Consider the following 13600-nt stretch of genomic DNA (forward strand, 5'->3'; position numbering starts at 1 on the left):
ACACACACGCACACACACACACTCGCACGCACACACACTCACACACAGAAGAGGGGGGAGGTGTGGAAGAGAGATAGAGAGAGAGACGGGGTATAGGAGGGAGGGAGAGAGAGAGAGGGAGAGAGAGAGAGAGAGAGGGAGGATGAGTCATCTGTACTGCCCTCACATCTCCGGTTCTCTCCTCCTTCTCCAACATGCCTCGTCTGTTCCTTTCCTTTCCTTCATCTCACTCCCTTCCTCCCCCTTGCCCTCTTTCCCTCTCTCCCTCTCCCCCTCCCTGCATCTCTCTCCCTCTCTCTCTTTCCATCCTTCCCTCCTTCCATCCAGGGCTGTTATGATATGATATTTCACATGACGATTTATTGTCACTCAAATAATTGCGATTAATGATTTAATTGTGTTTTTGTCGTTGACAATTACATTTCTGTTTGGCTTTTAGGCTTTGAAGATGCACATGGCAGATATGACACATAACCTAAATATACAAAGAAATTACAGACATATTTGACAACGTACTACTACTACTACTAAAAAATAACAAGTGGAAATAGCCGATCTACAAGCTCACAACGCGTCGCATCGCGGCGCGTTGTGAGCTTGTAGATCTGCTATTTCCACTATTTCTGAAAATGTTTGAAAATGTAGGAACATTTTTCAACATTCACGATTATGACAAAATAATTGCGATTATGTCAAATAATTGCGATTAGACGATTATGTGGACTGTGACAGCCCTACCTCCATCTCTCTTTCCTATCTCCCTCCCTCCCTCTCCCCCCTCCCTCTGTCTTTTAGTCCTCTCCCACTGTTGTTGTTGTTCCTGCGGCACAAGTGCAACATAGTCATACACATGATAACGCTCATTTCAAAACACACACAGTGAGAGAAAAAAGTCATTCTCAGCCAAGTGCACCCTTGAAAAACACTTTTCGACAACCTCTAAAAAATAGCGTCAATATCTGTTAGTATAGGTACGAGCTAATGCGTATCGGGCTCAAGTGGTTTTCAGCTCAATTAATCTCGTTTGCTGACAGCAACAACTTATAAGCTAATCAGTTCTTTCATTTCAGCAAACAACACCATTCATTGTTCCATGTCAGGGGATGAGTGACCTTTGATCACTCACAGTAGTTAAGCCCAATACATGCTCATTCCCACGTCCAAACTTTTCTCTGGAAAGGGATCGATTGATTGAATACTTTATTAACAGTTTGCAAAAAGAACAGAGGTATAGTATAAATTACTACTCACAGAGGTACTGGTTTCTAGGATTAGGACTGCGTACTGCGTGATGTCATACTGATGTCAGCAGTGTGATGTCATACTGATGTCAGCAGCTATGTCTCTATATATGGAGTTATAGCTTATCTGGGTCCAAATATGGGGCTTGTGACGTCAGACTTAGTGAGATGCGTCGGTTATCTCCATATATGGAGATGTAACATTCAACGGGTAACTATGGCTACCTAACGTCTAGCCATGTGATGTGAAGGTGAGTGAGGGTCTTTGTAACATATACCGGTAGTTAGCCTATACAATAATGCTAAAATGATAACACAAAAAGCCCTGAGGGCTACACAGGTCCATTGTGGTCCTGTGTATTCCATTCATCAAGACAAGTAAAGACATACCGGTACAATACTATACATGAAATCATCAATACTAGCCAGGAGTAGTAAATGTAGGCTATATTTAGAGACGTGGGGTAATTTCCTTCGGCAGGTCTAGGCCCAGTTACAAATTGCAGACTTGCAGGTGCTTTTTATGGTGCTTTTTAAGGATGGTAGGGAGTCACACTTTTTGATGGCTGGTGGCATTCCACTTTGGTTAACAAAAAAAAAGTGTATTTTAACCAAAGAATTTCACTTACCCTACCTTTAATAAAGGGGGTCTGATTAACTGATGGATCAACCCAGTAACCTTGTGGCTGCCAGCCCCTGTTCTATGGAGAATGAAATGATTTGTTCCAAACACCTTGTCTAAGCCAAATCAGAGCTCTTGTTTTGTCGTTGGTCTTTTTTTTTACTGCAGTTGCACCACTCTGTGCACTATGTGGGCTAGTGTTATATGTCACATTTTCAGGCATTTAGCCTAAGTACGCAATTACATGCACTCTCATGGACGCCCACACATGCACGCACGACACACACACACACACACACACACACACACACACACAGCATTCAATTTCAAAAACAGAAAAAGAGGCAGATCGACAAACTCAAAAGGCGTTGTTTCGTGCAACGTTTCGAGCTTGTAGATCTGCTACTTATGATACTTTAGTACCGTATGATCAAGTAAGACATTAAATTACAAAAAAAAAAAAAAAAAAAAAAAACAGCAAGTTAAAACATGGAGATAAGAGGTTTCTGTCTGACTGCAGCGATATTCACTTGCCAGGACATATTTTGGTGAGCTTGAAGCCTGCATTTGTTTAAACAGATTATACACACATTACCACCGCCACTGGAGAGACAGGGGATCTGTAGCCTTGGAACAACAACACACACACACACACACACACACACACACACACACACACACACACACACACACACACACGAAAATGGAAGCGCGTGCACACTCTCACTGGTTGGTTGCATAACAGCAGACATGATTCATGTTCCAACTCATTGCATAAATTTACTATTCTGCTGTCATCATAGTGTGTGTTTTTGTGTGTGTGTGTGTGTGTGTGTGTGCGCGCGTGTGTGTGTGCTTGCGTGCATGCGTACGTGCTTGTGTGTGTGTATGTAAATTGGATTTTATTCGTTCAACTGGTATCCTATAGTTTGTATAGCTTCAATGTCTAGATTTCTTTTTAACTGTTTAGACTGCAGTTACTATGAAAACCTCCACCGGCTGTCTGTCAGTCCCTCCGTCAGTGCAATCAGTCTCTCCGTCTGTCCGTCACGTCACGTCACGTCACACTTTTGGCCCTACTCTTCTCTCCGGCACCGTTGCCCCTATCCATGCCAAACTTTGCACACACACACACTCCTTGTCTGGCAAACCACAACCTCCGCCCCTGATTTCTCACATGCCCCTCTTCTAGTGCCACCATGAGGTTGCTTTTTGCAGTGTGCAATACATGTGACCTGACGCTTATCTCCCGATTAGGGAGTCTTACTGGTGATAAGTTCGTGGTTTACCTATGATCCTAGATTACCATCTCTTTTTATGTATTACCTCCTTGCTTACTGTAAATCGCTCTGGATTAAGAGCCTCTGCTGTGTGTGTGTGTGTGTGTGTGTGTGTGTGTGTGTGTGTGTGTGTGTGTGTGTGTGTGTGTGTGTGTGTGTGTGTGTGTGTGTGTGCGCGCGCGTGTGTGCGTGCGTGTGTGTGTGTGCGTGCGTGCGTGTTCTCCCTGTCTCCAGGTGCACACGCTTCCAGACGGCAGTAAGACCCTGAAGCTCGGGGACTTCGGTCTGGCCACTGTGGTTGACGGACCCCTGTACACCGTCTGTGGGACCCCCACTTATGTAGCACCTGAGATCATAGCAGAGACCGGGTACGTGCATCACTTCCCCACTGGACCGCTGGTATCTCAAACGTTTTCATGCCAAGGACGCCGAAAATGTTATGTATTTGTCCGTGTACCCCCAGAATTATCTTCGGTAAAGATTAGAGGGTCAAACAACGTTAACGCCCCCCGCCTCCGATCATTGACATGTCTTCTAGGCTCGGTTTACAGTTTACAGTTTACAGTTTACAGTTTAGGCATTTAACAGACGCTCTTCCAGAGCAACTTACAATAAGCAAGGTAATACATCAACATCAATACGATACAGTATGATTGTGATTTTAGAGGTTTCTGAAGTAATAGTGATAATTATTATACCCTATAATATTGGGTATAATAACTGCATAATAGTCTTACCAATATCACAAACCCTACTTACCATCACGATGAAAGAAAAAGGAAATACAGCAGTTTATCTGGCATGATGGGACATGATGCGTTATATTTTTGCCCATGAGTTCATTATATCGTCACTGTCGGGCAGAAACCTTGTATCTCCAAGTTTCAAATGTGTACATTTTTTCGCAAATTAAAGCCCTGCTTCATCACAAAAGGCTGTCGCACAAAAGTAGTGAAAACAGCAGATCTACAAGCACACAACGCCTTGCGGTGCAAGGCATTGTGTGCTTGTAGATCAGCTGTTTTCATTAGTTTAAATCATTTTAAAAATGATAAATACAAAACAAACGGTTTTGGACATACAAGGTTTCCACCCGACATAGAACTCCCTATAGGGAGTAGTGAGTGAATGAATGATTTGGGACACAGCCCTAGCCTTGTAATAGCTAGCCCTTCAGTTCAAACCTCACCTCACCTCAATCTCTGTCTCAGGTTGCAGTGAGATTGGAGGGAGGAGGGGGACAGGGATTGGAAACAACAGATAGAATGAGTGAGCAGTTGGGTCAATGGCCCCATCCCCAGTCTATACCCAGCTCCAGTCTGTAGCCTATTCACTTGAACATTCCCCAGGCTGTCTGTCTCAGAAAGCAAGCCTGAGATCCATCCGATGTTGATCGACTTCACACTTTGGTGTGTGTATACTGCTGGGGAGAGCCGTGTAGAGATTGAGGTCGATCGGAATGATGAGAGGTTCCCAAGAACGCTGCATCGCTATTCTATTCCTATAGCGGCCTAGCGTTCTCCTCTTTCTGAATAGCTACTACTCAAACATATAGTCAAATGACAGAATGTACTGTATACAAATGTTCATATTTCTATACTTATCTAACAACTACGATGGGATGTGCCTCCCTAGGGCTTACACCTGCTACCATGTAAACAATGAACCATCTGTCTAAATAACATGCTACACTATATACGTTATTACTTTTTGCTTACTTTGTGGTTAAGGGGGAAAAAAAAGTCTATGCAACTCCAATTTGTGTCCAAGTTTTGACCAAAACATTTTTTTCACCCATTCTTTTACACCTGTAAACAAAGTTGAAGTTGATTATGATTCATTATGATTCACTTTTAATGAATCATATGACACCATTCATGTGATCATCATACAATCTGCTCTCTCCGACTCTTTAAAATGTTCATCTGTGAGTCTTATTTCTGCTGTTCAGTTTAGTCGGCTATCTGAACGCATTTTATAATCTGCCCCAGGAGTCTTCAACAGGGGGTCTGGGACCACTGGGGGGTCCTCAGAGTTACTGCAGGGGGTCCTTCAAATCTTTGTGTGATAGAAAACGTTTTTCTCCTTTTTTATATTAACACATCTGTTGCCATGGCTTATTTCTGTCTGTACTGTGCTCTTGCCATGTTTTTGACCAACTTCGAAGACAGCCTCCGCATTCAGTTTTATCGTGACAAAATCACACAACACATCGAATGAAAGAGGAGATTCTCTAGTTTCACCCGGTCCAAGAACCATGTTTCTACGATGTTCGCTTCTGTAGACAAAAAAAAAAAAACGACCAAAAATGACCCCTTTTTAGACCTTGTTTTGAGAAAAACAGCTTTTAGTGAATGATACTGTATCAGGCTGAAAACTCACTTGATCTTTTTAGCTTTGATTTCAATGACTTCAATATTGTATTTACAGTATTTTTCCTTCAAAGAAATACAAAAGAATAAGACAAATAAGTGTTTTTTATTTTGTTTCTTTACCGTTTTCAATCAAGTGTATTCTTGCTAGTTCAGTGTTTCTCTGGCTTGTTCACATTGTTTCTCACATTGTGTGTCTGCGCGCGTGCATGCGTGCGCCTGTACGTGTGCACGTTCACAGTTCAGAGTCTGCATGCATGCTCGTGTGCGTGTGCATGTGCATGTTCACAGTTCAGAGGCTGCGTGCGTGCACGTGTGAGTTGAGATGAGGCCGGTCAGAAACAGCAGGCAGGCCAAGGAAAGTTTTCAGTTCTCCAAAGGGAAGTCAGCAGGCTCCTCTGCACGAACCACTACCTATAAATATAGAAAAATAAAATCCATTTACAATACAATACAATGTGTCTCACACACACGCACGCACGCACGCACGCACACACACACACACACACACACACACTATTTCTCTCTCCCCTCCCTCTCTCTCTCACACACACACACAACAATAAATACTTTTTCTCTCTCTCTCTTCCTCCTTCCTCTTTCTCTCACACACAATACATTCTCACTCTCTCTCACTCACACACACACACACACACACACACACACACACACACACACACACACACACACACACACACACACACACACACACACACACACACACACACACACACACACAATACATTTCTCTCTAACCCTCTCTCACACAATCAATCACACAGTCAATTCAATGGAGCTTTATCCTCCCTCCCTTTCTTTCTTTCTCTCTCTCACACACACACACACAATAAACACATTTATCTATCCCTCCAGCCCTCTCTCTCTCTCCCCCTCCCAGATGGGAGGAAAAAAAACACAAATCAATTTACACCTTTAGCCTAAAAGTTTTAGCAGACACATTTATCCTACCCAGAGCGATTTAGATTATAAAAAATAAATTGATTCATCTGACGATTATATAGGCTATATATATATAAAATACAAACTCACTGGAAAGTTGTGGTCTGGGTCTCTGGGAATGGGATGTGTGCCTTCGATCTCGCTGTGGTTTCCACTCTTCACCGAGTCAGTCAGGGGACTACACAACGCCTCCCCATGCGAGGCGTTGTGTGCTTGTAGATCGGCTGGCGTTGTGTGCTTGTAGATCGGCTGTTTTAGACTGCGTCTTCTGAGAGCTGAATGGACTCGCGTTAGCGACTGGTTCCGCGCACCACCGCGACCAGCTGCTGTTGTTAGCGCCACCGTCTTTGAAGGAGGTAACATTGTTGTAATGAAATAGAACACGTTTTTTTGTCACAGTGACCCACTAACAGGACATTCACAGCAGCCCGTGATAGACTAGAGTGTGTTGTGATGATGATGATGATGATGATGATGATGATGAAGAATATGTTGTTTGTCACCGCGACCGACTAATTCTTGTGGGGGTCCGCTCACTATCCCGACGGGCCGCTGTTCCGGCTAGCGTGGGCAGGTTTTTAGTTACTGAGGTAAGGTTACTGAGGTGATGATGAACCACAATCGTTTGGAGTGGACCAGGAGGAACCAGGACATCACGGCGTGCGGACAATCGGTCCGGCCGACGGCTAAGCAGCGTGAGGACCGGGACATCACGGTGCGTGATCGGGACATCGTGGTACGTTGACCAGGACGACTTGACGGCGACCCGCGAAGGAGCCGTATCACGGCGTTTGGAACCGAACCGGCCCGGCTCCGCGTCACCGTTTGGAAGAGCCTGCCCGCTTGGAGTTGATCGGCGTCTAGAGAACCGAACCGGCCCGGCACCGCGACACCGCTTGGAGAAGACTGCCCGTTTGGAGTTGATCGGGGACGGGGAGAACCGGCCCGGCGACGCGGCGGCGGCACCGCAGCCAGCACGTTTGAGCCACTTACCCAGCGAACTATCACCGTTTGCCGTTTGGAGCAGTCTGCACCGTTGGAGTTGATTGAGCAGAGCTCAAACGGTGATCATGATGATGATGAGTAAAATGGATAGTCCCGCTGCTGTTGTAGCGCAGCGTCGCCATCTTTGATGGTGAAGTAGAAATTACAGCGACCCACTCGTTTGTTTGATGTGATGATGAAGCTGCAGAATAATGTAACGATAGGCAGGCAGACTAGAGTTGTTGGTGGGTGATGATCACAACACAAGTAGATAGTGTGTCACAAACACACACCCTGGCTGGCTTGCTTCAGTCCATTGGTTTCACTTCAGCAGGGGGTACACTAATCTGACAATGGCGCCATCGTGTGTAATAAAGGTGAAATTGACTAGCCTGGACCTTTTATATATACTCTATGGCCTGGACGCACTGAAAAGCATTTCGTCATAGCGAGTTATTATGAATTTCATATTTGAGCCATTTGAGCCATGGTTTAGCAATATTGTGGTTCATGGGAAGCATTTGTCTTTGTTTTTGGTCACATTACTTGTTGAATATGTGATTTCTGACTTATTTTTTATCACAGAAGCAACAAACTTTGTAACAAGATGGGTGAGAGTGTAATTAACCTAATTAAGTAATTAAGGCCAAACTCGGGAAACTCGGGGTTGGCACAGCGGTCTATTTGAAAACAAACTCGGGAAACTCGGGGTTGGCACCATATGTGTTAACCACTTGAACCATAACGTCCATATTTGGAGAACTTTAGCCAAAAGTAGCCGATCTACAAGCTCACAACGCCTCGTGCTGCGAGGCTTTGTTAGCTTGCAGATCGGCTATTTTCGGCAAAGAGGTTTGGTCTAGAGGGGAAAAAGAGCAGACTAAGTACAGAGTGAAAGGTCAAGTTTATTAAGTATTGACGGTTCAAGTGGTTAAATATCTGATAACACAAATTCACATGAATCCAAAATACATGATTCTGCTGTCAAACGATGAAACTACAGTATATGGAATCTGGGGGTCCCTGCTTCATCTCTCTCTCAGCTAAGGGGTCCTTGGCCTGAGAACATTGAAGACCCCTGATCTGCCCTATTACATTCATGTGAGTGCTGTTATGCACTCTGTCCTTCAACCACAGTCCTGCATTAGACAGTTTTCCCCCCATCTACAGAAACAAGGGGGAAAAAAGGCAGATCTACAAGCTCACTGACAGTAGTTTCAATGTACAGATAATTTTTTCGTAGTATATTGTTAGACTGAAGCTATGGTTTCTTGGTGTACCTGTGATCCTAGTTTACTGAGGCACTACATTGTCTCTGCATTTGAGGTGTTTACCTTGCTTATTGTGGCTCTGGATAAGAGCATCTGCTAAATGGTTAATTGTAAATTGTACAAGGAATACAGTATAAAACAGAACCGTTCAGATTCAGGATTTAAATTCAAGAGAGCATACATTGGAGTAATTTTGCTATGAGCTTGTAGATCTGCTATTTTGGAAAAATGTGTGCAAACCTTTGAATATATATAAAAAGAAATTGACAAGATAAATGGAAATAATTATGACAAAAATTCACACTGGCGCTACAGTCTTTCTTTTTTATGTATTCTTTAATTGTTTTTGACTCTGTCTGTTATTCTGTCATGTGTGCAGGTATGGACTGAAGGTGGATATCTGGGCTGCTGGAGTAATCACCTACATTCTACTGTGTGGCTTCCCTCCATTCCGAGGGTGAGCACACATGCACGCGGACACACACATTTGTTTCGTTTGTAGCAGCTTTGTGGATACCATTCTTTCCATTGTAAAATCCTTTGATTTGATTTCCATGTTGATCCACACACAGTGGTATTAGACACCCCCTGGTGGTTAGTGATGGTAATGCATCCGTTCCTTCCAACGCTTATTAGAGACCCAGGGGTCTATCTAAAAGCTTGTATTCCTGCGCCTCACGCCACCCAGGACTCCTCCAGTAACGGGACCCTTGGAATCTCGCCAGCTGTTTATCCCTATATTTACTAGGGCATTCACCAAGCATTCGGATATTCAAATATCAAAGTCACTATTCGACGTTGTTCACCAAAGTCGAATATTCACTTATTTAAATGTTTTTATTGTTTTCTCTTTAAAACATATATAGTTTATTAAGCTTGGCTACTAGATAGGAAGTCATAAGAATGAGTTGTAATGCTCCTGGTGGATGAATTTGTTAATGCTCTATACCAGGGGTTCTCAAACCTTTTTAGGCCGTGACCCCCAAAATAAACATAATAACTGGGGACCCCCACCCTTGACAAGCACTTGGAATTGTAGGTATTACATTTAATGTGACTCGGTTCCGCAGATACATATTGTGAAAATAGCAGATCTACATGCTCACAACGCCTCGCAACGCGAGGCGTTGTGAGCATGTAGATCGGCTATTTTCACAATGTTCGCATCTTACTTACTTAATATTTGACAGTTTGGCCAGTCCTGTCGAATATTCGACTATTCGAATACTTTGAGGTCGAATAATTCGAATTCTAAAAATCACTATTCGTGAATGCCCTAATATTTACCACCCTTACTCACATCCACACAGCCAGCAGTCAGTCTGTAGAATGTCTTGATGTGACCGTGTTTTAATGTTGCTGTTGTTGTTTCTGTTTGGTCTACAGGAGCTGCGACGACCAGGAGGTCCTGTTTGATCAGATTCTGGTGGGGCAGCTGGAGTTTCCTTCTCCATACTGGGACCATGTCTCGGACACAGCCAAGGTAATTTAAACCAGTGGTTCTCAACCTTTTCAGGCCACGACCGCCCAAAATAATCATATTTGAACTGGGGACGCCCCCAGCCCAAGCATTTGGAATCGTATGAGTTGGCATTACATTTAGTTTGACTCGATCTATTCAATTGTGAAAATAGCCGATCTACATGCTCACAACGCCTCGCGTTGCGAGGCGTTGTGAGCATGTAGATCTGCTATTTTCACAATTTCTGCCTCTAATATTTGACAATTTGACCAATGTTTGAACAGAAGTACTAAAAAGCTCTTTAAAGTCCTTACATTGTCACGAGTAGGAAAACAATGTTAACGTTTAGCTAAACATCTGGGGACCCCCCAAAATAATTTGGGGTTCCCGACCCACAGATTGAGAAGTGAGAACCATTGATTTAAGCACGCAGTAAAACCCTTCTCCATAATGGGACCATATCTCAGATACACACACATCCAAGCTAATAATAAGCAAAACACAAATACTTCTCTATAATGGAACCATGTCTCAGACACAGCCGTGGTAGGCCTAATTTAAAAACACAGTAAAATCCAGAGTGTTCATTCAACTCATGATAGTGTACAACGGTAACATTTTGTACACAGCTCTGATGAAGAGCTGGTGAGGCTCGAATCGTCAAGTCAGACGCACTGTAGGCTGGAAGATACTGATGCAGTAAATACAACCGTGAACAAGCGTTAGATGGCGACCAATCGATTGTTTTCTCTCCGATGTCTGTCGGTGTGTAGGAGCTGATTCGTTCTATGTTGGAGGTAGAGGTTGAAAAGAGATACACAGCTCTACAGGTGTTGGAACATCGCTGGGTCACTGTAAGTATACCTCCACCTCCCCTCCTATCTCCTTGTCTCGTCTTGTATCGTCTCGTGTCATTTTGTTTTTCCCTTCCCCTTTCCTCTCTTCTCTTCTCCTCCCCTCTTCTATCCTGTCATCTCTTCTCCTCCCACCTCCTCATTGTAACATTAACATATCACACTCTGTATCTCTTCCAGGACGAGGCTCTTGGTGAGAACGAGCATCAGCTGTCAGTGCAAGGGAAGATAAAGAAACACTTCAACACCAGCCCCAAGGACACAGACACCACCGCAGCAGTGTCAGTCATCAGCGTAAGTTACACTCACTGGACACTACAGCTCCCACAATGCATTGGACACAGTTCAGAGAAAAGGTCTTTGCACACTGCTGCGTCTTTCGGGCAGAATATCGGAGTGAATTTCGGAGCGCGCACATAAAAAAATCAACCTCATGTTATGTCAGTCACGTTTGCACACTGTCGCCCGTTTCGCGCACCACTCGGTCCCTTGCTCTCTCTATCTCTCTCTCTCTCTCCTTGCCCTGAAAAACGCATTTCGCAACTAAAAACACAGCACTGTGCAAAGACCTTAAAGCTCTGAGGATATCATCGAGTCGTAAAGTTAAAGCATTCTGTGCTTTTTGTTATGACAATGATTGTACCTAATGACCCTCTTATTATTATGCCTGTTTTTATTTGTATACTTTTATACTTACCTTTGTAGGCTATACCTAAATATACATACTTTTTTCTTCTTTTATCAAAGTCAACGGTACAATTCTTGGCATGAGAACACATCTGGGCCAATAAACAGACCTGTGATTCTTGGCATTGAATTCTTTGTGGTTTGGGCATTGCTCCAGTTCTGAGGCCCTGCTGTACTGTACCAGTCTCTAGGTGTCTTGACTGTACTGGCTTTCTGGTTATTTCTCTCTTATATATCCAGCTGGACGACAGCTTTACCATGCAGAGATCTGGGTCGTTGGATTTCTACCAGCACCCGGCCATGTACTGGACCAGGTAACGCCATGGTTTCTGTGGATGCGAAACAGCAGAACAAAAAACACATAAGAAAAACTATAATGGACCTTTGTGATGACTGACTGCTTGCTGACTCCTCCCCTCCCTGAATGCAAGCCTGTTGTTGTTGTGATGCGCTTTGCCAGGAGTTGGGCAAGTTGTCAGTGTCATGTTGTGCAGCCCCTGCTTGGATCCTCTGCATCGTGTCTTGTTTGTATTCATGTCTGTGGAAGGCTTGATTCATACTGAGAAGTGCATGGGTGTCGCACAGCGAAGATAGCCGATCTGCAAGCTCAACAACACTGTGGGTCGTGCGTGTCACGTTGTGAGCCTGAGGAGCTGGTATTTTCGGTGCGTGACACCCTCCTGCGCGCAACTGAATCAGGCCGAAAGTGTTGAAGAGTCTTGTTGATGTCACACCCGTGTGAGTCATGCCTGATTTATACTTGGTTGCAACTTGCGTGCCTTCATGTCGCACAAGCAACCCAAGTATAGGTTTCAGGACCATGTGACAATTGCTCTCCGTTGAATTGTTGAAATCCCCCCTTGTCAGTTCCTCCCTCAAACCTGTCTGTTGTTTATGAAGTATTTGCTTCTTTCCCCAATCAACCAAACACTAGTAATCACATTTTGACACCTTTGCAGACATCTTCTTTGAGTTGGGTCTTTGTGAACGCTGCATCATCTGACAAAATAACATTGACTGTTGTGTGTTGTTGCCATTCATGTCAACGATGGCTCCTTGTGCTTGCATCGATGTTTCCCCTCTGTCTGTTATTGTACTACTACTGCTGCTGCTATTGCTACTAATACTACACACTAATACTATACACCAGTGGTTTTCAACCCTTTTCATGTCAAGATCCACCGCGGACCACCATTTGATGAGATTTAGCCTCTCAGACCCAACACTTTAGAATATTGTATTATCCTTGGATAAGGTTTTGTCCCCAATTCTATCCTGTATCGATGTGGTACCATAGGAGAGATATTAGCGACTTTAAGCGCTCGATGTATAAACCTGCCGCTGTCCCAGCCGTCTCTACAACGCCAGAAGCTTCCACGTTGCGGCTACGTCTGCTGTGTAGACGCGTCGCCATGGGAACCAAAGAGTTCAGTAATAGGTGTGGGACCCCGTCGCCGACGGCTGTTTGCTTAACGATTTTGACTGCTACGGTGATTACGTCATAGCAGCCGTACTCCGCCTGGTGTTGCTGTCCTGAAAATCGTCACGCTTAAAGTCGCTAGTAATGGGCAAAACCTCAAACAAAACAACAATTTTCTAATTGTGTAGACATATTTAAACTTGTAAATTAAGTAATGCAGATCTTTAACAATAATTTAACTTTTGAAAGCGTAAAATGTAACCAAATGGACCCTTACTGGTCAATGTTATGCTCTCAAGACTAAGAGTTAAAGATCTATAAAGGTCCATTTGCTTAGCAACTCTCCATAATTTAGCTGGAGACCACCTGGAACCCCTCAAGGACCACTGGTCGAAAACCACTGCTATACTCCATTGCGAATATGTGAATGTGTCCGAACCCTAACTG

General features: G+C 43.9%; 1 protein-coding gene across 1 annotated transcript in view; it reads left to right on the forward strand.

Moving 5' to 3' along the window:
• The window catches only part of dclk1a (doublecortin-like kinase 1a), a gene marked incomplete at both ends in the record, with an annotated part of 130839 nt that overhangs the window by 117144 nt on the left and 95 nt on the right, over window positions 1–13600 (forward strand). The window contains 6 exons of the mRNA XM_080749270.1: window positions 3378–3511; window positions 9110–9187; window positions 10117–10213; window positions 10966–11046; window positions 11227–11340; window positions 11974–12047. Of these exons, the coding sequence (XP_080605396.1) occupies window positions 3378–3511; window positions 9110–9187; window positions 10117–10213; window positions 10966–11046; window positions 11227–11340; window positions 11974–12047 (578 nt within the window). The remainder of the gene's footprint in view (window positions 1–3377; window positions 3512–9109; window positions 9188–10116; window positions 10214–10965; window positions 11047–11226; window positions 11341–11973; window positions 12048–13600) is intronic.

The sequence above is a fragment of the Nannobrachium achirus genome (assembly GCF_963921795.1).
Source record: "Nannobrachium achirus genome assembly, chromosome: 19".
NCBI classification, from domain to species: domain Eukaryota; kingdom Metazoa; phylum Chordata; class Actinopteri; order Myctophiformes; family Myctophidae; genus Nannobrachium; species Nannobrachium achirus.